Source organism: Syngnathus typhle, linkage group LG5, assembly GCF_033458585.1.
Source record: "Syngnathus typhle isolate RoL2023-S1 ecotype Sweden linkage group LG5, RoL_Styp_1.0, whole genome shotgun sequence".
NCBI classification, from domain to species: Eukaryota; Metazoa; Chordata; class Actinopteri; order Syngnathiformes; family Syngnathidae; genus Syngnathus; species Syngnathus typhle.
In genome coordinates, this window is record NC_083742.1 from 13,616,763 (window position 1) to 13,641,741 (window position 24,979).

At 41.7% G+C, this 24,979-nt stretch overlaps 3 protein-coding genes across 5 annotated transcripts; 2 read left to right on the top strand and 1 right to left on the bottom strand.

The window, feature by feature from the left end:
- The first annotated feature begins 722 nt into the window (after positions 1-722).
- me2 (malic enzyme 2, NAD(+)-dependent, mitochondrial) lies at positions 723-8,414 on the top strand. 2 transcript variants are annotated; one of them, XM_061278115.1, is made up of 15 exons: positions 723-881; positions 2,550-2,698; positions 3,792-3,925; positions 4,002-4,151; positions 4,264-4,339; positions 4,419-4,580; positions 4,658-4,871; positions 5,113-5,210; positions 5,305-5,418; positions 5,541-5,652; positions 5,721-5,863; positions 6,146-6,248; positions 6,329-6,399; positions 6,821-6,919; positions 7,101-8,414. In XM_061278115.1, the coding sequence occupies exons 2-15, from the start codon at positions 2,582-2,584 to the stop codon at positions 7,263-7,265; spliced, it is 1,758 nt and encodes a 585-aa protein (XP_061134099.1). In that variant the 5' UTR covers positions 723-881; positions 2,550-2,581; the 3' UTR covers positions 7,266-8,414. The 2 variants fall into 2 exon arrangements, with proteins under 2 accessions (XP_061134099.1, XP_061134100.1); XM_061278116.1 differs by lacking the exons at positions 723-881; positions 2,550-2,698 and having other exon boundaries at positions 4,027-4,151.
- A 146-nt stretch (positions 8,415-8,560) lies between these two features.
- Positions 8,561-10,713, top strand: elac1 (elaC ribonuclease Z 1). 2 transcript variants are annotated; one of them, XM_061278118.1, is made up of 5 exons: positions 8,561-8,868; positions 8,964-9,164; positions 9,228-9,286; positions 9,469-9,679; positions 9,855-10,713. In XM_061278118.1, exons 1-5 carry the CDS (start codon positions 8,712-8,714, stop codon positions 10,337-10,339), a joined length of 1,113 nt encoding a protein of 370 aa, XP_061134102.1. In that variant the 5' UTR covers positions 8,561-8,711; the 3' UTR covers positions 10,340-10,713. The 2 variants fall into 2 exon arrangements, with proteins under 2 accessions (XP_061134102.1, XP_061134103.1); XM_061278119.1 differs by having other exon boundaries at positions 9,024-9,164.
- mier3b (mesoderm induction early response 1, family member 3 b) lies at positions 10,531-19,258 on the bottom strand. The gene is made up of 13 exons (XM_061278117.1): positions 19,233-19,258; positions 18,417-18,441; positions 18,048-18,193; positions 17,670-17,792; positions 17,477-17,600; positions 17,209-17,282; positions 17,054-17,126; positions 16,816-16,958; positions 16,586-16,667; positions 16,058-16,152; positions 15,865-15,992; positions 15,617-15,777; positions 10,531-13,919 (listed from the first exon to the last, which is right to left on the bottom strand). The coding sequence occupies exons 1-13, from the start codon at positions 19,239-19,241 to the stop codon at positions 13,462-13,464; spliced, it is 1,641 nt and encodes a 546-aa protein (XP_061134101.1). The 5' UTR covers positions 19,242-19,258; the 3' UTR covers positions 10,531-13,461.
- Positions 19,259-24,979: the final 5,721 nt, after the last annotated feature.

Genomic DNA, 24,979 nt, shown 5'->3' on the forward strand with positions numbered 1-24,979 from the left:
AATGAATAATAACACTTATTTTATCAAATTTCATTTAATGTTAAATACACACATTTATCTTTGCTTTTATTATTTACAATAAATCAGTCAAAATCGGGGTCGTACTTTGCCCAAGATTTACGGTAGAATGATGTCATCCTGTGGGTAATTTAAAAAAAGGCGATGCGTATATTGCCAGTTACGGTAAACTTAAGGATGGAGCCCCGTCTTCTGATTGGCTGAGCGCGCGAAGTCCTCTCGACTGCAAATGCCAATCTCCTTTCTCTCAGTTAGTGATGTGCATTCCAGTTCTTTTAAGTGAACTGAATCTTTAGAATCAGTTCACTCAAAAGATTTGTTCAAAAGAATCGTTCACCGAATCGTTCGCTACACTTGTTTATTTATTTATTTATTTATTTATTTTTACCTCGTGTAGTGTACCTATTGAAGTGTCCATGAGGTGTACCTAATCACATGCCGCTTCATTAGGGAAAAAGCTTAAGTGAAAGTGAAAAGTACCTCACCCCCACCTCCTGATTGGCTGTTTGATCTGTGACGTCATTCGGACACTCCATTAGGTACACGGACAGTCCTTTGAGTACGCCGCCATTTTCAAGTATACTTAATAACAGGCCACTTCATTAGGGAAAAATCCTGGCCAAAGCTGAACTGAAAGTGAAAAGTGCCACTTTAGGAAGTGATTCGTTCACTCTCGTTCACTGAAAGAAAGTAGTTTCTTTTAACGAATCGTTCACTCACGGAGCCAACACTACTCTCAGTACATCCGTAGCCTCTGCTGCCTACGGAGGTCTCAACAAAGCCGCTGTCTGAGTTACTGGAAATATGCCCCTGAAAAATTCACACTTTCAACTAACATCGTTTGCATAGATTCTCAAAACCAGGTAAGTCGTCCTTTAAAAATGTGCATCACTGAAAAACTTGACAAGAGTTGTGAGAGGGAGGCGGCGGGTTGAATGTCAGTCTCTGACGTGCGTTTGCGTCAGTTCAACAGACCTTTTTATAAACACGGCACGGTATTTCATTCATTTAAAAAAAAAAAAAAAAAACCTTCTTTAAAAGGTCCACCGTCTGTTCTGTTAGCCCGTATGGGTTTTATCGCTGTGACAGGCAGCTAAGCTCGCCACTTAGCTCGCTAGTGCGGCTCCATTCATTTTGAATGGCTGCTTGAGCTTCAAGTACTTTATAATGTACTGTACTGCACTGTCGTGTACTGTACTAAAGAGAAACTTTACGCCCTCCTTCCGTCTTAGTTACACATTAAACATAGAGGTGACGGTCAAAAGTCGCCACCCATGTCCTTTAAAAGCATCGTATTATTGGATGAATGGGCCTTTTCACGTGACACTGATCTTGCCCCTGACATCATAAAACTTCAAACATAAAAGCATGTCAATGTGTTAGTTATTGTGTTTCTGTGTGCACTATAACGCGATATGATGATTGTTATCAGCCTAACATTGAACAGGCTCATCGAAACCTTGTCCGATTACATTAGCTCAGGGTCAACAAACACATGAGCCTGAAAGGTTAAACATAGAAATAGGTTGAAGTACCTGCTAAGATTTTTTTCCCAGTGGAACTTCTATTTGCATTTATTCTATTTGCGTCTATTCTATTCGCCCCAAATCACACCTATTAACGCTCTTTGTGCTCTTTCTCGAACATATTAAACTGTCAGAAGGTGGCACCAAAGCTAATAAGAAAGTAGTAATTGGTGTCAAGGAAGTATGTTATAGTGATACATCTGGAATGAGACCTAAGTTTTGCTGAGCAGTAGCTTTGTTCTCAATCAGGAAGTGAAATAGAAATCGGTCACGTCGGCCCAGACTCGAAATTGCTTACGGATTTCCTTTGATTATCTGTCTGCAAAGTTCAAGTCACAGGCACAAAGCCCTCAATTCTCAAATGAGGTCAGCAAAATATTAGAAAGCACCTACTCCTTCCTGTTTGTAATGTGATCTTTTCCTTCTTCCTTCATGTGGCGCAGCAGTCAGATGAGGATTATTATGTCCATCTCTCAAAGCTTTGTATTTAACACACGCCAAATCACTGACGTCAACATGCAGATTAAAGACCTTCGTGTTTCTAATCCTTGACTGTGTGAATTGTCTCTTTTGACTGCGTTTTAATGGAAACCCACCATATTGACTTTGTACAAGTAGTGTAATGTGGATAATGTCAAAATGAGTAATAAATCACTAATTCTGATTTCTGAAACATATAATACAATAATTTTAGCCAGCATTAAAGAGAAAGAAAAATCCATTTATCCATTCTCTGTACTGCTCATTGTTTATTTTTTTAAAAGCACAGGTATATTCTATCCAAAACAACATGGACTCCTTCCTAATTTCCTCTGCAGCCATTTTAGGCAATCGCTGGACCTGCACTGCTGCAAAAGACCGCATTAAAACATCTCCAGAACATGATGACACTTTGATTTCCTGATTTCTTGGGCGGCCCGGCCCCTCTTGGCCGTTACCTCATCTCCAAAGTAATGTCTCACTTCCCCCTTCCTCTCTCACTCTCTTTCCTGTGTTTACATTCAGCTTGTCGGCTCCCTGACTGCGGACGGGCCATCATGTTGTCGCGGCTGAGGAGTAGCGTTTCCTTGAGGCCTGCCTTCGTGCCTGCCTGCAGATGGGCGCACACCAAAGAGAAGGGCAAACCGTTAATGCTCAACCCCCGCACCAATAAAGTAAGTGAGCTTGAAACGTGTACAGTATATTGTCTCGTAATGAGCATATGGTTATTGTGCGACAGAGTGAAAAATGTACTTTGTTGTCATACTATACATATGAAATGGCTTACATTGTAGTGGAACTAAAATGTCTCCTTTACAATTGTAATTTATTGTCAATTTTTGATACTATACATTAGTATCCTTTTTTTTTTATTGTTTTATTTTCATACTCCTAATTGACAAGTAATCAATCATCAAGTTAACCAACAACTATTTTAATAGTCGAGTGATCATTTAAAGCCATTTTTCACCTTTCACCAAATTCATTAATTTCTGTATTTATTCATCAGCCACAATTTCAGACCTTACACAGCTTTGTTGATGAGTCATGTTGTGAATTTGAATTGCTCACTGGCCGTTTTTGTGAATGGGCTACAAAATGGTCTCTGTAATGTGGCAGGAACGTCATAAATGAAGTCTGGTCTCACTCTCTGCCGGTTATTCCCAACTGAGAGCTGACCAGAAGTGTTAAGCTAAAAATAGACATTCCAACGTTACCCGTAAACAGGTCCCTCACCCACTGTGATCAAGTCTGGCAATGTTGCTGCGTCCTCCACCTAATACTTTTTCAGTACGTTGCGATCACTATAGTGACTGAACTCGTGAGGAAAACCATTCCATCACCATGACTTTGCAATTTGCAGGGGATTCCCTTCTTCCTGTACATGTTCAAACATAAGGAGCCTCAGATGTTATAAATTAGTGTGTGAAGGAAGGCCCTGCATATAGCCACATTCATGTACGCCCGTCACACATATCCGCACCTTGCCATGTGCCTTTTCTCTCCTTCATTGGCTTGCTGCAGACAATGCCCCTCTCGTCCCTTTCAAAAGGGCTTTTGTGCAATCTCCGTTAAGTGGAGGCAGCCATCTTTTGTTCAAGTTCCAGCGAATCCTTAAGGCACATGTCTGTTAGTGTGGAATCAAATATTTGAAGAATGACACTGATACAATTATCTCCAGACAGGCTCTGGTAAACGTGAACGAACGCCACTCCGAATGTTGCCGGTGTATTTGTCTCACAGTTGCCGCTTTGTGCGTTTCCCCAGGGAATGGCCTTTTCTTTACAGGAGCGACAGATCTTGGGCTTACACGGCCTGCTGCCTCCTAAAGTAGAAACGCAAGACCTCCAGGCCATGCGCTTCCAGAAGAATCTCAAGAAAATGACTGATCCCCTTGAAAAGTAATGACATGTTGCATGATTGGAGGGGGAAAAAAACTCCCAACTCTATTTTACGCTCAAATTTTTAACCATGCAGGTACATTTATCTGATGGGCATCCAGGAGCGAAACGAGAGGCTCTTCTACCGAGTGCTGATGGAAGACATTGAGGAGCTGATGCCCATCGTCTACACCCCCACCGTCGGACTGGCCTGCACGCAGTATGGACACATCTTTAGACGACCCAAGTAAGGTCACACCGGGGTGGGCAACTTTCTTCACTTCTTCTAAAATCTTTCATTGAAAAATGAATGAATTATTATCGTAAGTGTATAGTAAGTGTAATTGTTTCTCTCGTAGGGGCTTGTTCATTTCCATTCTGGATAAAGGACACATCCGCTCCATCTTGGACAACTGGCCAGAGACCAATGTGGCCGTGAGTGTTTTCTCGTAAAGCTTTTAGAAATTCTCAGAGGGAAGAAAGTTACATGTTAACCAACGCTTGGCTCCCGTAGGCAGTCGTGGTGACTGACGGCGAGCGTATTTTGGGGCTGGGGGACCTGGGCGTTTATGGCATGGGAATCCCCGTTGGCAAACTCTGCCTGTACACCGCGTGCGCCGGCATCAGACCTGAGAGGTGCCTGCCCGTCACCATTGACGTCGGCACAAACAACGAGGTGAGAAGGCGCGCCGTTAAATCCCAAGCCGTAAAATGGAATCATTCCCTCCATCCCTGTGCTCGCCTCCCAACCAGACTCTCCTCAAGGATCCGCTCTACATGGGCTTGTACCAGAGGAGAGACCGCTCTCAGGCTTACGACGACCTCATCGACGAGTTCATGGAGGCCGTGGTGGACAAATATGGGCAGGACACGCTGATTCAGTTTGAGGATTTTGGGAACCACAATGCTTTTCGCTTCCTCAGGAAGTACAGGGAGAAATACTGCACCTTCAATGATGACATCCAAGGTGCAGTAATTTGGCACAAAATACATTTTGTACTTCTAATATAGATACATTAATTTATCCAGCCACTATAGTGAGAGAAACAGCTTTTTGATTCTGGTGTGTCTCCTGGATTTATATATAGGGCAGTGCCCCCGTAGGTCCCCCTCTAACTCGACCCATGTCGTACATGAGGAAACAGTTTATGTAATAGTCATCCTGCTTATAAGATTAATATACATTTCTGGGATGTTTCTTCTTGTAGGCACAGCAGCAGTGGCGCTTGCTGGTCTGCTTGCAGCTCAGAGAGCCACTGGGAAGCCCATCACAGACCACAGAGTGCTTTTTCTCGGAGCCGGAGAGGTAAAATTCACCAGTCGGTCTTGTTAGTGGTTTTTATCGGGTTGATTATGTTTTTTTTTTTGTAGTCATTTTGTACTTGCTGTCACGTCCGTAGGCTGCTCTCGGCATCGCAAACTTGATTGTCATGGCCATGATGGAGTCAGGCATGTCGCAGGCGGAAGCCAGGGAGAAGATCTGGATGTTCGACAAAGACGGCTTACTCGTTAAGGTCGGCAAAGTCAATAAGGATGAGCAGAAGCTGTCTGTGTTTCTTCCTGTCTGGCTCAATGAAGTTATCACTTTGAACAATTCGTCAGTGGTACTGACCAGCTCCACTGTTTGTGTCTTCAGGGACGGCTGCAGGCAACGGACATCAACCAGGAAGCATTTGTTCACGACTGTCCGGGGAACGTTCACAGCTTTTTGGATGCTGTCAACACCATCAGACCAACAGCTATCATTGGTAAGACCATGGTACAGAAGATGAAAGCGCAGACTCGAACTTGAAACGTTTATCTTGTTCACCGGCAGGCGTAGCGGGAGCCGGTCGACTGTTCAGCCACGATGTCATCAAGGCCATGGGCGCCCTGAACGAGCGTCCCATCATCTTCGCCTTGAGCAACCCCACCGTCAAAGCAGAATGCACCGCCGAGGACGCCTACGCGCTTACAGATGTACACGATTTGTGGTTTTGCGATTAACGTATGAAAAGTACAGTGAACCCTTGGATATCAGCTCTTTGGCATTCTGGAATTTGCTTATTCATGGAATTTGTTTTTGAAAAAAAAAAAAATCACCTGCTCAGGCTTTGTAGCATTTCTAGGCAATTACAAAGCGTTTTGTGCATGCCTCAATTACATGCAAATGTTTCTTAATTTGCAGAATTCTTAAAATAGTAGGGATTCGTTGTATGTGAGTTTATTGGAATTCTAATAAGATAACACATACACACACAGGGTAGATGTCTTTTTGCCAGCGGTAGTCCATTTGGACCTGTGACGCTGAGTGATGGACGAGTCCTTACTCCAGGACAAGGCAACAACGCTTACATCTTTCCGGGTGAGCAACACAATGGAAATGCGCTTTTTTTTGTCTTTTTTTTTTTGTCAAGTCATGATATTTTTCTGGCTGGCTGACAGGTGTGGCTCTGGCTGTCATCCTGAGCGGCGTTCGCCACATCAGTGACACAGTGTTCTTGGAGGCTGCCAAGGTCTGTCATTATCATACATAACTTTGATAAGCTTGTTATATTCTTGGTTATGGTGGCTTGGACAAAAGCTGGTGAAAACCCCTGTGTTAGGCCACCGCCTCTATTCTTATGTTGACGTACGTCTGTTGCCGTAACATTGAAAAACTTCACACAGCGTATGTTGCCGACACTGAATTATGAATTACGATGTACAATGTTAAGCAGCTAGCATCATAAGGTTCTAATATTTTGAGCAGCTTGATATTGCAACTTTTTTAAAACTTCAATAAATGAATATTGATGCAGGAAAATGTATTGATACATTGAGTTTACAAAGTGACTGACTGTGGTTGCATTCTGCCATTACGTAGAAACTAGCGAGCCAGCAGTTTTTCCGGTGGTCGTGGTTCACGTGCAGTAAGTTGCGCTGTGGTTCTTGCAGACTCTGGCAGATCAGCTGAGCGACAAAGAGCTGGAAGAAGGCCGACTGTACCCACCTCTGTCCAACATCCGAGAAGTTTCTCTCCAGATGGCTGTCAAGGCAAGACAAAGAAGCATGTTCTAAAATCGCACTATACAAACATATCTTTTTATTCATGTACCTCGACTCATCAAAAATACAAAGCGTCTTGTTCTCTCATAGCTGCAGCGTAGATTGTTGTCTGACAGAAGACCTTTATTGGCTTGTTATGACGCGCTCTCAACTTGACGTTTGTATGCAGGTGGTGGAGTACGTGTACGCCAAAGGCATGGCGTTTCGCTACCCGGAGCCTGTGGACAAGAATGCCCTTGTGCACGCCACTGCGTGGAACACAAACTACGACTCCTTCCTACCTGACACCTACGACTGGCCTGGGGTCAGCTTCAGCCCCCAGTCTAAGAACTAGAAGTACACTCACCCCTCCTAACCTTCATTCATTAGGAATCACGTCGCAAAGGACAAGTGAACATGTATTGTGTTACATTACAGCTGCCATGTGACAGTATGGGCATTTTACTTCCCTCTAGTGGTGTAAAAGGGCAGCACAAAAACACAGTTCACAAGATGAACTGGCATTCATGCACACACATCTTTAGCAGATTAGTCATTTTTAAAATTTAACTCACCACACAAAATGAGAAAAAAAAAATATCTCAAAATGCCTGAGATGACCAACACAACGATTTGTGATTGTAAATGTTAACATACAGGAAACACATATTTATGACAGCACTGAAATATATTGTGCACGTGAAATCATGTCAAACAAGTGAAATTAATTCACTCCAAGAAGGAAAAAGTCATTTATGTACCATGCAGCTCAAGCAAACACCATGTGTCTCACTCCTTTGTTTCTGTTCTTTGATTCTCTTTGCAGTTGTATGTTGTTTAGAGCACTCCTTTGATTTACCATAATTTCTTTAACCACTGACTAATAATATTAAACTTAAACATGGGAAACGTTAGCTTAAAAAGAAACCGTAGGTCAGTTTTGCCTGCTTCAGTCCTTTTTTTTGTTTGCACAATGCAAGGTTGTTGTCTTTAATGTTTTTGTGTGTGTTATGTTACGGCCCTCCCAGCAAACTTGACAAAAAAAAAAACGATAAGTCTTCTTTAAAAGTACACAAGCATTTACTTACTGATCTTGCTGGGAGTGGTCTTGAAATGCACTGTTTCCTCTCATTTACACTCTTGAAAAAAGTCTCATTGTTTTGAACCTGTTTCAGCATGTTAGCTTTATATATTATCTGTACTTGGTAGATTTTACAACGCAGTCATTTTTGCAAAATCGATACAGTGAATTATGACCTGTTTTGTCGGTCTATTTTTCTAATTTCCTGTAGTACGTTTTCAGATGTTTTGTATCCAAAAAGCTTTATTTATTTGTTCATGTTGTTGCACAATTTAGTCACTATGATCTGGCTCACACACTGGATGGATACAGATGCATAAAAATAAGTGAATAACTAATATATTTATATTTACTAATATATAATATAAATAAATTTAATAACTTGATGTTTGGGACATTGTCAAATTAAAGGACATCTTTCAACACTGTTTTAATCGATTGTTATCATCTACAATGATGGTAAATAGCTGCTAAATGTTTAACAAAGCAAGTTGTCAAGTTTGTCTTGTGTTAAATGTTGGATTCAGATTGCAGCTTTTTGGGAGCAACTTGACATGTAACACTGGCAGTGAGCTATCCTAAGGTTACGAACGGACGCTCCACCAAAGCCTGTCGTCATCTTTAGGCGACGAGTGTCGGCGCCGAACAAGGAAGTAAATAAAGCTATGCATTTCAGGCGCCTTAAATAAAACAAACGAAAAAGACGCGAATTGAGCTGTTATGACCATGGACGTGACTTTCCTGGGGACGGGCTCGGCTTACCCGTCCCCTCACCGTGGCGCATCGGCTCTGGTGCTGCGGAGCGAGGGCGACTGTTGGTTGTTTGATTGCGGAGAAGGGACGCAAACTCAGCTGATGAAGAGCCAGATACGAGCCGGTCAGTCCTTGTCGATCTACTACAACTATTACAATGACCATTACTAGCTATTCACAGCACCTAAAAAGAAGAAAATTGTGTCCTGTGTGTCTTAGGTCGCATCAGCAAGGTTTTTATCTCTCATCTTCACGGAGACCATCTGTTCGGTCTTCCAGGCCTCCTCTGCACCATCAACTTGACCTCCGACCCCCAGCCAGGTGTCAAATGCGTGGATGTATTTGGACCCCGCGGACTCCGTCACTTCCTGCGGGTGACGCTGGGCCTGACGGGCTCGCAGCTACTCTTCCCTTACGCCGGTGAGCCTGTGGGGGATTTCACTTCCCATCAATCATATTCTGAGTAGTGCTCCGTGTTTCCAGTTCATGAGCTGGAGCCCACACAAGACCAAAGTCCAGAGGAGGGTCAGCTCAGTCTTGAGGTTTGTTTTCCAATACTTCACACCTCTTGGTACTCAGTTGCTCAATTAATATACATACTTAATTTTATTCATGGGCAGATGGATGGATTTTGTGTTATTTCTTACTCATGATTTCTGGATATATTTTATTCAAGTTATTGGCAATATTTGCACTGTCCAGTAAATGTGTTTTTTGTTTGTAGCTGACAGCAGAGCGCAGCCCTCCCCTCCCTCAGGAGCGTCCCGGTAGAAACATCTCATTGGACGTCTCGTCCGAAACTTACTTCCTGTTTGAAGATGACAAGTTTGTGGTGAAAGCCTTCAGGTTGTTCCACCGTGTTCCCTCTTTCGGATTCTGCGTGCAAGAACGCGACCGTCCCGGAAGACTCAAAACGGAACGACTCCAACAACTTGGTACGCTGTCAACGCAGCAGACGCAACTTGTGTCGCATCCAACACAACAGTGAAGCTCAAACGTTTTGCACAAAGTGCCACCTAAAAAACACTTTCAGTATCACCATCCAGTAGCACAAGTGTTCTCACATTTAGCAGTTCAAGATGTCAACGTTTGGTTGGTTGTGCTCCTCAGGCCTGAAGCCAGGTCCTCTGTACGGGCGCCTCAAAGCGGGTCACCAGGTTCAACTGGAAAACGGGCGAGTGATTTTACCTGACGAAGTTCTAGAAGAGGACATCCCCGGGAGGAAGGTGTGCATCCTGGGAGACTGCAGCTCGGTGCCGGGCGGCGGTCTTGCTGTCTGCCGGGGAGCCGACCTCCTGGTTCACGAGGCCACACTGGGGGAGGCGCATGGCGACAAGGCGGTGGAGCACGGGCACAGCACGCCCGGCATGGCAGCGGCGGTGACGCGGGCCTGCGGGGCTCGGAGGCTTGCCTTGTATCATTTCAGCCAGAGGTACAAACCTGAGAAACTTTGCCAAGACGGAGACGATGACGTCTCGGAGCTTCGACGTCAGGCTGAAGACGTTCTCCAAGGTGATGACGTGGAGGTCATTTTGGCCGAGGACTTTCTCACCATTGACATTCCTCTTCGCAGAACTAAATCATCTACATTATAATGAGAACAGGTTGCTTCATGTGGAAGTCTTCTTCAAGGTGGAAGCACATGATGGGAAAAACGTAAGGCCAGCATTATCAGTTAAGGTTCTCTGGCTTTTAAAAAATATATATTTAAAAAATGAACACGCTCAAACGTTGCATCCTTACTTTTCATTTTTTTCAAGTACGGGAACTGAAAATATCAATAGTCCTCTTTTTCCAGAGCTTTTATTTCTGGATCTGTATGTACACAAGGTATTAAAGTACAACAGAAAATACAAAAAACGTTTAACAAAATGAGTGAGAAGAGAGCGCAAACATCGACAACAGAAAGAAAAACCTGAATGTCTATGTACAATTCTTAGAAACAATAAAGATAACTTCTGTTCTGGAACATTTCTCATAGTGATGCCTTTTTGATTGTCTAAAATTCTGGATATATATTTTCTTCTGTAGGAGTTTTTATTCACAAAGGTATTACTTTTATTTGTAAAATGACTTAAAAAAAACAAATATAAAATTTGATTTGCTTCATGCCGGCTTCCGCGCGCGCACACACACACACAAATACACACACACACACAATAAAATATCACATTTCTCCAGAGTTCACAGGGTGGTGGGAAAAAATACCACTTCGAAAATGGCCTTTTACATTCTGACAAGTGTTTGTACAAACCACAGAGTAAAATAATAAATAGCACTGCACCGCACCACCTACTGCATTTTCTTTAGACAAAAAATAACCAATACAAAAAACAAAAGTACAAAATGTTATCTCCCAAAGAGCAGCAGCCATCCCTTTACCATTGAGACAAATACAGGAAGTTTTTTTTCTCTCTCCCTTCTTTTACTTTAACCAGAATAATCGACAAGGCATTTGGGGGTCCGGCATGCGATGGGTGAAGAAGCCTTTCAAAGCCTCTTCACTTAACTTGGGGGGGGCGGCATAATACTGTACAGTGAAATTAATGGTCAACACCCTAATAGCAATTCTATTTGGAGTCCAACGTTTTGCATTTCAAAAGAAAATTAGTGCCTGAGCATCTTGGGCTTTTTTCTTTGCTTTTTCTTGTAATGCCACATTAGTAAAAATAACCAAAGGCAGCCCCGAAAAGTTAATGATTTTTTGACAAGTTTGAATCAGGGGCAGATCTCAGTTTATGTGGTTTCCAAACTTTTTGCATTCCACATTAGAGGTTCCACTGTATAGAATACAAAAAGGCCAAAGAATCCCAGGTAATGATGAAAAAAAAAACAACCTCTGTACATATCTACAATACATGGCCATTTTAAAACAATATAAGCTTTGTATGCACGCAAATTGACAATTAGAGGTCAGGTCATTAGACTTATTAAAGGCTACTTGCTAATTCTTATTTACATCAATGATGTCATGGAAAGCATGAATGAATTGCTCCAAGTGCGTGTTGAACTGCAAACGCACACATATGCGCACACACATAGTGTCATGGTGCAGCCCCTGAAATGAACCTTTTGTGTCACATAATGCATAGATACGTATAGACCCCCGTGCTAAAACATGGTATGCTACAAAAACCACTTTCTGCTACACGGCCAACATTCCAGCCGCGAGCACAACATAAACACACACACACACACACATAGCAATGCGGCATCAAAGTTAATACTGACATTTTTAGAAAATAATACCCAAAATAACAAAACAGAATGTGGACATGTGTGACAAGAAACAAAGTGTCGATACTTAAAATGATAAAATGAGTCACTTAACATTGCAATTGCAAAAAATAAAACCTTTGCTGTTTCAACATTGTTTCTTTGATGCTAACATTGCTTTGTGGGCTACTTTATACTGGGCGAATAAAAATGGGAGATTGTGATATGGCAAAAATCAAACAAATCTCCAGAATAAGAACATATGGTGGTTAAAATGCAGTTTTAGTTCATTGTTGTCATTCCGTCAGAACAATTTAGAAATTTTGGCCAATTACTAAAAACAAGGATTATTGTACAAATCAAACTGACAAAGTCCAATTAGAGCTGAGTTTTGGTCAATGACAAATTAACTGGCCAATTCCAATAAATCACTAGGGAGGTTAGAATGCAAGACAATCAGCATATTCGAAGGAGACAGGCTGTTTACAAACCAATGGCGACAAATTGATCCTAAAATTGAGCCCAAAGGGAAAAAAAAAGACAAAAACAATGAACTACAAGTTGGTTTTAAGCATTCAAGTGCACCAGTTGAACTTTTTGCTAACACTGCCAAACCCTGTGATTAACAGATGAAGACAAACAACTACAACTGAATTTTAACAAGTGCTCCAGTTAGCCGATTAGAAGTGGTAACCAACATAATTTCTGACTATTGGATTTCAGCAATAGCAAAATCCAAGTTCAACATATTCTGCACTTCTTTTTACAACGTAAGTGTCATTCAGCTATTTGTGACTGTAGTGTGCTAGAAGTAAAAGAAATTTTTCACAGGCCTCAAGGCGCGCGAGGGAGACGGAGACCCACCCCATTATTTTTGCATGACTCCAAAAAGCAAATTACTTATGATTTTTGCCAAATTAATAAATCCCTTTCATTATGGCAAGAAATCTGTTAATTTGTAAAATGTCTTCACTTTTTTTACAATTACAATCTTCCCCTTCTCACCATTAAATCCTTTTAAAAATTTGGTTGTCACTGTTTTCCATCACTTCTCATTTCAACTATGTTGTTGAAAAACAAAATGCAATTGCACGGGCAATGAGATGAGTTGACATGATGTAGTGCCACACAAATCAGTAACAACAGAGAAATGTGTCTGCGTACCTGTAAACCAAACACTGATTAAAAAAAAAAGTACCACTTGAAACAAGCACCTTCTAAAGATGATTTTGGCAGCGGAAGAGAATGGCAGGGCGATGTTGACCACACTGTACATGAACATTATCACGGCGACAAACATAAAATGGCTATTATAAACTCTTGAGAGAAATCAAGATTTTTAGTTCTATATGAAAGACATCACTGATGTCATAGTACACAAAAAAATGAAAACAAAAGTATATTTCTGTACATATATATATATATAGCGCGATATATATAACATGAGGTCAGTCTTTTATGTACATGGCAAAAACAGGAAGAACGAAGAGGACGAGGAAGATCAGTCAGATTGAAGTGCTGTGGCATGCTGCGCGTGGTGGCGCGCGTGCCCACCCAAAAAGCTGTTGGGCTCGCTGAAGTCCGTGACCGACACGGCCATTTTGGCGCCAGCTATCCGGTGGTGGTGCGGCGCGGTCCGGCGCGCTTCAAAGTCCACGGCCAGGTTGCCCACAGTGACGTCACCCATGAACGAGTCCGGCGCCGTCATCTTGAGTCTCTTGGAGGGCCGCTCGCAGTCCTTGGCCACGCACACGCCGCTCAGCTGGCCCAGGTCCGAGTGGTAGAACCCAGCGCCCAGCATGTTGAGGCAGTCGGCATCGGCGCCGCCCGATGGGAAGCCCAACGACTCGTCATGGTTGAGGGAGGCGCGGTGGAGGCTCTCCAGTGGGGGGAAGCTGTATGAGTCCATACACGTCACCTCGGCCGGACTGCACACTGTTGCCACGCTGTTGCTCAGAGCTTCAAAGGAAACAGCCGAAAAGAACTCAAGTGATTAGATAAAAAAAACTCAAGTCCCCCAAAACATGTAAACATCTCAGGTAGTGGTAAAAGAACGTTGAACGTGTGTTTGTAAACTGAGAGTAGCGTCCCAATTAAATTATGGTTTGGAAGAATCATACCTCTTTGGAATCTGTGCTTCTAATTTACTTTTAGTAATTCCTTAATTTGCCATTGGGGGATTAGGGTTGCGACAAATATTACAGCACTTGATATCAGTGTTTGCCGGGCCAGTTAAACAAGGAAGCTAGCCGTAGAAATGTGACATATCATGGAAACTCCACTTTAGCTTTGAAATAGGCAGGGGATTGTGCACTTGGAGTCTCCAGGATTGTAGAAAAAATGTAATGTAATCCCTCCCGGTGCAAATTTTACAATCTGTTTGGAGGATATTTTGTATTACGTATTTTTATCTATTACGTCAGGCTTTGGGAAGGCACTACCAAACAAGATAATGGGTGTGGCCAGATTATTGCAAACCCCTCCATCCATTTTTTGTACGCTTGTCCCCGGGGGGGTCGCGGGCATACTGGAGCCTATTCCAGCCGTCATCAGGCAATAGGCGGGGGACAACCTGAACCGGTTGCCGGCCTATCGCGGGGCACACAGAGACGAACAACCATCCGGACTCGCACCTGTGGGCAATTGAGAGTGCATGTACCATGCGTGTTTTTTTATGGACTGTGGGAGGAAACCGGAGTGCCCGGAGAAAACCCATGCAGGCACGGGGAGAACATGCAAACTCCACACAGGGAGGCCCTGAGGTGGAATCGAATCCGTACCCTCTGAACTGCGAGGCATACGTGCTAACCAGTCCTCCACCGTGCCAGCTCAAATCCATCAATTTTTATGACTCTAAGAGACTTTTGTAGTCCAAACAACTCAAGGATGCCGATATGGAGAGATCAAAATGTTCCGTTGTTGGATGAATTAATCCTCACAACTCATGTCCCCCAGCATCAGAACCTCAAACAAGTGCCTGGTTAAGTTTCATTTTTCAGAACAAAGTTCCCACATCTGTGGGCATAGTCCTGCTTGGCTGTGCGAAGCACTTCAAGGCCTGTGTTTCAGAAATCTCTTGTCAGTATAGAAGTTCCTTCGATCTATGGAAACGACGGACACAGTAAAGCAGTAAGCTTTAGATGACGAAAATAATAATAAACTGTACTTCACTTTCATATCATTGTGTGTCTATAATGCTCTCTTTTTCATAGCATTAGCGCCAGTCTTTCTGCTGATTTTAGAGATGCGCGCTCAGTTTTCACTTCTTGCGTGTGTATTTTGAGTAGTTGTATCAGAACAATTGCATCAAACGTGCCATTTTATTCTTGGGGAACACAATGTGATAAATGCACTCATTAGCTTCTCGCAAACGCTCGCTTACTTTTTAAATTGACTGCACTTGTTTACAAGACGTGTACAGACATATTGTCAGGGGATTTATTTTGAAAAGGGGAGCCTGTGATGCTATGATGACGAGGAATTTAGACAAAAGCTTTGCGGTTCCACTTTATATAGACCACAACTAAATGAGTGAAATGTAAAAAGGAAGGATTTATACGCATGATACGTCAGCTTTAAGCGATCAAATTCATTATATGCGACTCTCCTGCTTTGGAATTGTGTATGAAGAAATGCAGTGTGAAAGGAGCACCGACCTGTGAGGTCACTGGCAGTGATGGAGTTGAGCAGGCTGAGCTGTTGATCCGTTGTGCTTTCCATTCTTCCTCCCGTACCGCCGCCACTTCCCGAGCACACAGACGACGAACTGTCCACGGCCAAACCCTCCGCTTCGTCTACCAGCCTGTCCATCAGGTCCCTGGGCACCACATGCGAGGGTTTTTCCTTTCATTGGAGCCTTGACATTTTGGTTGAAGCCCAACTGCGCAGTGGATTTCAAACTTACGTGACGCCAGGATAGCTGCTATACTTTTTCTTCCCAAAGCGATTCTGCTGCACGAAGAAGTCGAAACGCTCCGACTTCTTCCACATGTAGTAAAACGCTACACATTCTGCTACCGTTCTTGTCGAAACCTGAGGTGGGGAAACAATCAGCCATGCAGCAAATAATCCTCTATCACCACCACAGCAAGACTTACTTTGTGTTTCTGAATGAGGTGAAAGTTCTTGTCATACATCTGTAGAGCATGTTCAAAGTTTTTGCACTCCTCTTCGGACCACGGAGGAGATTTTTCTGGAAGAATCCATTTCAAAGTGACAGTTAGTTTTCCGCTTAGGGGTATAAAACAATTTGTCATCAAATGTAAGGGGTGAGCTCCAAAAGGCAAACAGGGCACACAGACACAAACCACTATTTACTCTCTCTGTCTTCCCTGATGAATCGATGGAAGAATAAAGAGAACATTCGACTCGGAAAAGATTAGTTTGTGACAGCTCTAGATTGAACATAACATGAATGTTCTTCAATGACATATTTGATTGTTCAATAAATTACTTAAAACTTGATCAAGTTTAACGAAATATGTCAAAATGTCTTGCTTTGGACACGCGTTTATGACAAATAGTGTTGCTATTTATCCAACGGCACCTTGCAAAAAATGGTCAGATGGACTTCCCACGAAAACCTTTACTTGTAGCGGCATTTGAGGTTTTTGTTGACGTCTTACCTTTCGAGGATTTTAGGTGGCTACAGTATTGCTCAAGCGCCTCATGGGTGTTGTAGTTACACTTGACGAGCTCAAGCAAAGCCTGTGTGAAGAGAGTAAAGGGGTTGAGATAAAGATTTACACGGGAGTTGAATACATTACAAGAAAGTAGAGTAGTGAAACCAATGGGGAAATAGACATTCTCTCAAATACTACTATTGTTGCTATGAGCAGCTGAAAACAAAACTGACTTGTTCATTGTCTCGAACATGCAGTTTGTCGTGCGTCGCCTTTTCGTCCGTCGTCCGCGACACCACGTCGGTCAGGAAACTCCTGACCTTGCTCTCTGGGAGCGTGCCCGGCCTCCACATGAGCTCATCTTCATCTTCATACACTACAAAATAAGACGTCGGAAGCATGAAGTCAACAGAAACTTTGCAATAAAATTCTTGAATCAAAGCAGGGCGAGTTCACAGAGTAGTTGGCTACCTTTCTCATCTTCGGTGTAGTGGCAGATGGTCAAAGGAACCTCCGCTTGGTGCTCAGCGCCGACCATTATTTCCTTTTGATACAACACAAATGGAACATTGGATGAATGAATGAACATATTTTTGTGTTTCAAGATGCAAAATGTAATGAAGTACCTTTCTGGAGTCTTCTGGACTTGGACCATCATCATCACACTCAGAATCTTTATCCCCATCAGAGACGGCGTTTGCTGAAAGGATAAATAGTCATTTCACTACTCTTTACTTATAATTGAATTATTACTCATGCCATTAGATATTTTTAAATTAAAACCATTAAAATTAAATACAAATTAAATGCTTCTTAAGGTAAAATAGATTTTGAACATGGCAAATAACATCAACTTAAAAGATGAGTTAGTATAGTGTTGTGTAATTTGCTTACATCGAAGTGTTCTGGGGAAGAAATCGGTGGCCTCGTGGGAGGTGACAGAAGGGGTGAGGTCATCTGCTGACGACTGGGTCTCCTCCTCGTAGTCGCCAGACAACAAGTCTTTCGCAATTTCCTCCTAAGAAGAAATGAGTCAGGTTGACCAATATTCTGGGAAATAAATTTTACGTATGGCAACGGAGCTCACCTTGTCCAAAGTCATGTCGGGCAGCTCGTCCGTGAGGTCGCCAGAGGAGCTGTCGATACTGGAACCAGCTGAGGCCTCGTAGCGATAGATGGCCAGCAGCTCCTCGAGAGGCATGTTGCCTTCCTGGTGAAGATGGAGGCACATTTCTAATAGTAGAACTGCTACACTCATTTTGTCCAGTTTTATATGCAGTCACCCCGGAACTGAAACATGGTACCGTTTCATTTCAAGTAAATCGGTGCTCAGTAGTACACAAATCAGTCCATACCAAGAATACGCATAATTACCGAGATACGCATTGAACCGTCAAGTCATCAAAATGCACATGGTATAAATGAAATAAATCACAGACATGTTTGATCTCGTTTTGAAGTTTACCTTCTCCAAATCTGCAATCTCAGAACTAAAATTGCCTCCCCCTTCAAGAGATTCTTCCTCCTCCAGAGTCCTCTCATCATCGTACTCATGAACTAGCATCTCTGCAGTTGGGTCAAAGTCATGATCTTCTGACGACAAAGAGCCAACTGTATTAGAAAGAAACAGACCCCAAAAAAATTTGCAATACATACAAAACGCAGAATAGTTTAAATATTTCACCAGCTATTTCTTTCAGCTGAATTACACTATATCTTGGAAATATGGTACTTTGTTCTCAAAAATACTTTTTTAGTAGCAGCTTTTATTTGTTTATTTTCATCCCCCCAGTGAGGCCCAAAAATTGATAAATCGAAAATTGACAACTCTTACCTGGACTTGAACTCCCAATGGAAGCCTGGGGGGAGGAAAGTCACACCACAAATTACATTTGAATAAACGAGAAAAAAAGAGAATATTTAAAAAAAACAATAATAACGGTTCAGCTAAACGTGAATTTCATCCCTTCAAAATGTGGGCAGAAATGCAGAAAAGCATCAGTCACCGTTACCTGAACGACAGTAGGCGGGTGTAAGACCACAGGAGCCGCGTATACGACATATCGACATATTCTGTCACACAATTCTTCAATAAATGGCAACCGTGACACACGAGAACTTTAAAACAATGACGGAGACATTTTTGAGAGACAAAAGTGACATAAGTAAGCGACGCTCGAAAGCCAGCGAGCTCGCGTCAGAGCACTGATGATAAAACCTCAAACATCGATGCATGTAAATATGTTTGGCGCGGTGAAACATTTGACGGCTTTTGAATTAACGGTGACGACAACGCAGTGGCGAATATACGACTTAAGGTGTCATTTTTGTGTTTGCTCACCGCTTATAAGACAAGCGTGAAATATTATTTTTCAAATCAAACGTTCAAATTTACGTCTCAGTTTACATCGCCGCTACACCGAAGCAGCTGAGAGCGAAGGCGCAGCGGCCTTGTAGTGAAGGCTCACTCCAGACATTCAGGCACATCTCCGTTGAAATTGTAAACATTATTTTGACGAAAGTCACACTGTACAGCCGGCAAAAAACACGATCTCTCCAATCGCTAGTAAAAAAAACTGGGAAAATGCAGCGCGAAATGATAAAAATATCGATTTCAGAGCGATCGCTTCTCCCCTGTTTTCCCTCTTACCTCCGCCATATTGGTACCTATAGCTAATGAGCCAGTCGTAGCACAGTACCCGGATTGCGACCCTCAGCCAATCACACAGCGCGCCGGCCGCCTAGGCCGTGACGTCATTCAAAAACCAGTGTAGATTAACGGGAATCCTTTAAAACGTCGATTTACATAAAAAAAAAAAATACTTTTATTTATTTAAAACAACTGAGTCTCGTTGTAAAATACGTTTTAATTCACACCACTGCGAAATCTCAGGTAATCCTCCTCACGACGTCTGTGGAAAGGTATCACGTATCATACACCAACCATTTGCACTGGGCATGGGCATAAGTGTGCAAAATTGTCAAATGCCACCACACGTAGGTCATATATACTAGGTACACTTTCACAAGCTAATGAGACGCTGCACAAGCGACGTTTCAATAATTCAATTTTACATTTTGTAGATGAGAGTGTGGAAAATGCATGGTCCTTGACATTACTATTCATGGTAGCCTACTGTGTATGACTATGAAGTAGGGGTGTAAATCGCGGGTTTTGTCACGATACGATATCATATCGATACAAAGAACTACGATACGATGTTTGCCGATATCTTAAAGCCTGCTGCGATTCATTCACGATATATCACGATATAGTGCTCTACGATCGATTTTTTTTTTAAATAAGTATAGAATATCCTGATTTATAACAATTTATACGCAAACTCAAGAAGGTACTGCAAACTCTTTGTTTAGGAAATTACAAGAGTATTGTAGTATACAAAGTGCTTATTTTAACACTGAACTTTGATGTCGTGTTTTTTCTTTAAATGTGCATCGAGATTTGTGCTCCCTGAATATTTGATCACCGCATGGCAGGATTTACAAACTGCAAGTGTCTTGTCCGGTGAGTCATCTTTTCTTTGGAATCCAAAGTGCTTCCAAAGAATGACTTGAAGCCTAAAGGGGTGGAGATTTCCTCGTCTTTTTGGACACTAGCCATAGCACCATCCCAGGAGCCGCGTACTAGTTGTCGACTCCCCTTTCACGTGCCTGCTCTGCTCACAACGCAACACGCCGCTCACTGCTCCCGGAAAGAGGAAGTAAGCAACAATGAACTGGATTTCAAAATAAAGTTGCGTCTAATGTCCGAAGTCAAACACGGCGATATAAATCGATGTTTACGTTTAGCATCGATGCCAATAAATCGTAGAGCATTATATCGATTAATCGATGTGTATCGATGAATTGTTACACCCCTACTATGAAGGTAACAGTAAGGTAGAGGAGTCATTTCATCTATAGTGGGGGGAAAATAAAAAGTCAATTTTTTGAGAATAATGTATATTCTCAAGAAAAAGTGTAATTTTTTAGAATGTTATGCAGATAAATTTGTGTTATTGCAAAAAATGTTGGATTTTTTTTAAATTAAAGTGATATGCAAATTTTATGTTGAAGGAGGTGAAGTCGAAGAAAAGCATCTATTTCTCTAACCTTAAATTAATCTGTTGATTTATTTGATTTTACAATAAATTTTCTTCTTAGTATTTGAACCTTTTCATTTTATGCAACTATTGTGTGGTTGTACCTGTGTGCATTAGGGTCATTATGCTGCATTAATAGAACATTACAACACAGCTTAAATCTAAAAAGTTACGACTTTTTTTTCTAAAATTGCTTCATTCTCAGCCTAGGCACAATCTTAAAATGTCTCAACTCTCGACTGTTAAGCAGAAACGCCACTCTTCCATCGGTCTGCTCCACTGAGAAGAAAAGATCTAAAGCAAAACACATCCAAAATTTGGTGGGATTCGGTAATATCACAAATGAGGACATTTTGAACTTGATTGGTTAAACTCCAAACCATACTACACTACTCTGCTTTGAAAATCTGCTTTGCTTAAAAAAATCCAGAAGGGTGCCATCTTTGTGCCAAAAACAACACCCTAGTTGGCGTGACATCCGTTCGACAGAGGCGGGTGACAATTCTTTGTGACGCTCTTGCCAAACCATACGCAGGTCATTAATGCTGGTTCAAATGCACCGTCAGTCTTGTGTGATCCAGCCAACGTCCCACTCGTGTCATGCTGCGAGGGCTGGCAGCAAACGCATCCAAATTACCCCAATCATTACAGCTAACATTAGATTTCCATTCACTCATTAATTTTCTGTAGTGCGTGTTCATTTGAGTCACGGGAGTCACGTGAGAGCTGAAGCCGATAGTTGAAGACTCATCGCCAGCCAAAGGAAGGTGAGGTACACTACATCTGTGACTCCTGCCAAAGCACTTCCTTGCTCAATTTGATAGTGGATGATATGGAAACAGACTTACACAACATTCAGAGTGAGGCTGTCACATTCATCAACTCACTTCGGGCAAGAGGTGAGGTACACCCTGGACTGGACCCAGGCCACATACTTGTGCAGTGGATACGTATATAAAACATTCAAAACTCGTGTTAAATTAGGTATGAAAGTTGTTTATCGAGAGGGATGAACAAGAAAAAAGTCATTTTAGGGCATAGCCAAAGCTATTTTGCATTTTAAAGAAGAATTAGGAATGACTTTTATATATGGTAATATATACATATATTTTGACATTGCAATAGTTTGGGCCTTCTATGAAGCATTCCACTGACCATTGTAAATGTTTGCAGTTGTCCTGAAGGTGTTGTCAGTTCCTGCAGACAAAGTTAATAGCTTTAAGAGAAACGTGAGTGGATGATCCTAGAGGCGATTGTAATTTGTGAATTTGAATTTTCAGGTTGTTCCCAATAAGAAGACAGACATGGGTTCTTATCTATCTTGCCTTGCCTTGCCCGCCAGATTGGGACGGACTCAAAATGCATGTTTTTGTATTTTGTATATGGATTATTTAAAATCAAATGGTTGGGTACAGAATGTACTCCAATTCTTGAGACCCACCCACATATTGATTGTTCAAAACTGTTGCGGTGTCTCACCACCTGGTGGCGCTGTGCAACAGCTTTCAAAGTGCTTCATGACACAGATGAACACCCCACCCCACCACCCCTGCCTGTCTCCAGTGCTGCAAACGCCCTCCCTCTCCGTCCGTCCCTCCAGACCAGCTGCAACATGACTGAGACACCCCTCTCTTTGTTTGCTCATATTCAACATGGTGAATCATGTAAAAGGCCGTGTTGAAAAATACCCTATTGACTTCTGGGCTTCTTGAGAGGGTCAGCAGCAGAGCAAGGCTTTGTTTGGATGAAGCCATTTTAAAGTTTATGATACAAATCCTAATGTAAACACGTTGCAGCAGCCTCAAGGGTAAAAATGATAAGTTTATGGTGTCATAAAACAATGGGCAGCTGTGGAGCAACTACAGATGCCATAAATGTTTACACTGAGGAGTCTGTTGCTCTTTTCTTTATCATTTGCTATTAAAAGACATCAAAATATGAGTCAATACTGCATTTCCACGAATAGTGGCTGGGGGCGTTTGGCTACTCCAGGTGTAAGTAGTGATTCATGCAATTGGAGGTTGGATTCTATTCTACTCATTTTGCTAGCCCCTTTTATTGGGGAGCTAATGTACTATAATGAAATAAATTGCATGTTTGTTTGAAGAGTCAGTACCCCAGGTACCCCTATTGGATGCCAATGCTAATTTAAGGTTGCATCTGATTGGTCAAAGTCAGAATATTTTTTTTCTTTTGCATGTCTTTGCAGTACGAATATTCCACGGCAATATTTTTCCAATATATTGTGCAGCCCTAGTGGGTGTGTGTGCGCGTGTGTGTGCTTTAAAATGACAAACTTATTCGAGATGTCACAATAGTACTTTGAGTACACCCAAATCTTGAATTTCAAGGCAATACAAGACAAATCAAAGTTTCAGGGAGACACTGTCTTCATCTTAGATTAGCTCCCTTTGCATGTGGGATTCATTAAAAAAAAATATATATATATGGATATATTATATCCATATATATATATATATACTGTTCTATGCATCTATTTGGTCCTGACCTTGAAAGTGACATATTCACCATTATTTGTAGAGCTTACAGTGTTGGATGCATGATATGAATCAGCACTTAAAGTGAAACAGTCATCTAAAAACATCTTTTTTGTCAAATGTTCTGAGGTACAGCTATATACGTAATGAAAAACAACATTTTCTTTTTAAAGAAACTTTTTTCCCTCCCTGAAACACAATCAAGCAGTGACTTGAAGGTGGAGTCAAGGAGTGTGAGTGGGCGCTGTAATTTCCTCTCTCTCGCACACTTCTAATCGTAGGCGTTTGTATACCATACACATCCAGCACTTGCGTCATGCGAGATTTCTCTGACTAACTCAGCAGCGGTAGCAGAAGTAGTGGTGGAAATGCCCATATTTGGTCCAATGACCCCACTGAGATTCTTAGAAGATTTACTGAACTTGAAAAGTGAAGCTACAAAGGTAAAGGCGTTACTTCCGGGAGGCCTCTGTGATGATACCAAATGGACACACTGAGGGATGGAGCAAACAGCTATGTTGTCATGGACAAGAGGCTCCTTATGACGAGCCACATGGGTGACTCTGTCTCCATGGCAACGTCAGAATCCACCACAAACGGAGAACAGAAAATGTTTAAAGTCAAGAAAAACCTGCCAGAGTCTCACTTTTTATTGATTTTTTTTATGTGTCAAGGCAAACGTGTCAATTCATCCCGTTCGTGTGCCATGCGACAAAAGCGAAACGCTTTATAGTTAAAACTGAAAACGTGATTTATGGTGGGATTAAAACATTTGAGTCCATATTGCATATGCAACTGCAGAGAGGATCAGGAGGATCATTATGTCGAGAATCAAACGTATTGTGAGGGTCTATTGACAACATCTAGCAAGAGTCCCCCTGTCTGAAGGAATTTTAACTCCCATTGCCAACAGAACTTCAGGGAAGTTATGGAACACTGAGTCCAGGTTGGCCTGTATGCATTATTTGTCTACTCTTGTCAAGCAGATAACCTCAATGACACCTGGAGTCATCATTGGACTCCTTTTACGAAGCAGGTTAAACATAATACATACACGAGTTAAGTATGCCTAGCTAATGCTGCCTTTTGTTTGTAAGGAACATGCTTGGGTTAATGAAGTAGAAGAAGGACTATTTTTCAAAGGAGAGGACCAACTAATGAAGCAGACAGGGCTTCAATATGCATTAGTTCCAATGTCCAACAACAGGGCTAATGCAAGTCTGCTGCAGACTAATGGAAGAAAAGCACTGATGTGCTTTTCTCCATAATGCAGTCAGACACAAACTTAAAAGAGACTGTTACATGTTGATCATGGTTTTAGATTTGTCATTTCTTAATGCTGGTCAATGTCTGTACACTGTGGTTGATAATTGGAAGTATTGAATTGAATTGAGGGGGAAATTTATTTTTCAAGGGCCACATTTAATTGTAAATACCGAAAGAGGGGTCAGGCAATTCGTAGATGAGGTGAGAAAAAAAACACCCTTCATTTAGTTACCAGAATTGATTAACTGATTGTAAAATAAAATATGTTGGAATGTTAACTTCCAAAATATTTTTATTTTTATTGCAGCCAATAAACTCATTAACCTATTTTTTAATCAAATAAATGAATAAAAAGTTAAATACAATAAAAATAATTACAGCATAAATACTGTTTGTAATTTTTTAATCTAATTTTATATATCAGTTTCATACATAATTAATTAATTAGACAGAATTAACCAAATATTTAATGGAATAAATAGATCTTTTTTTAAATTCATTGACCCACCTCCAAAAGTATTGAAACGACA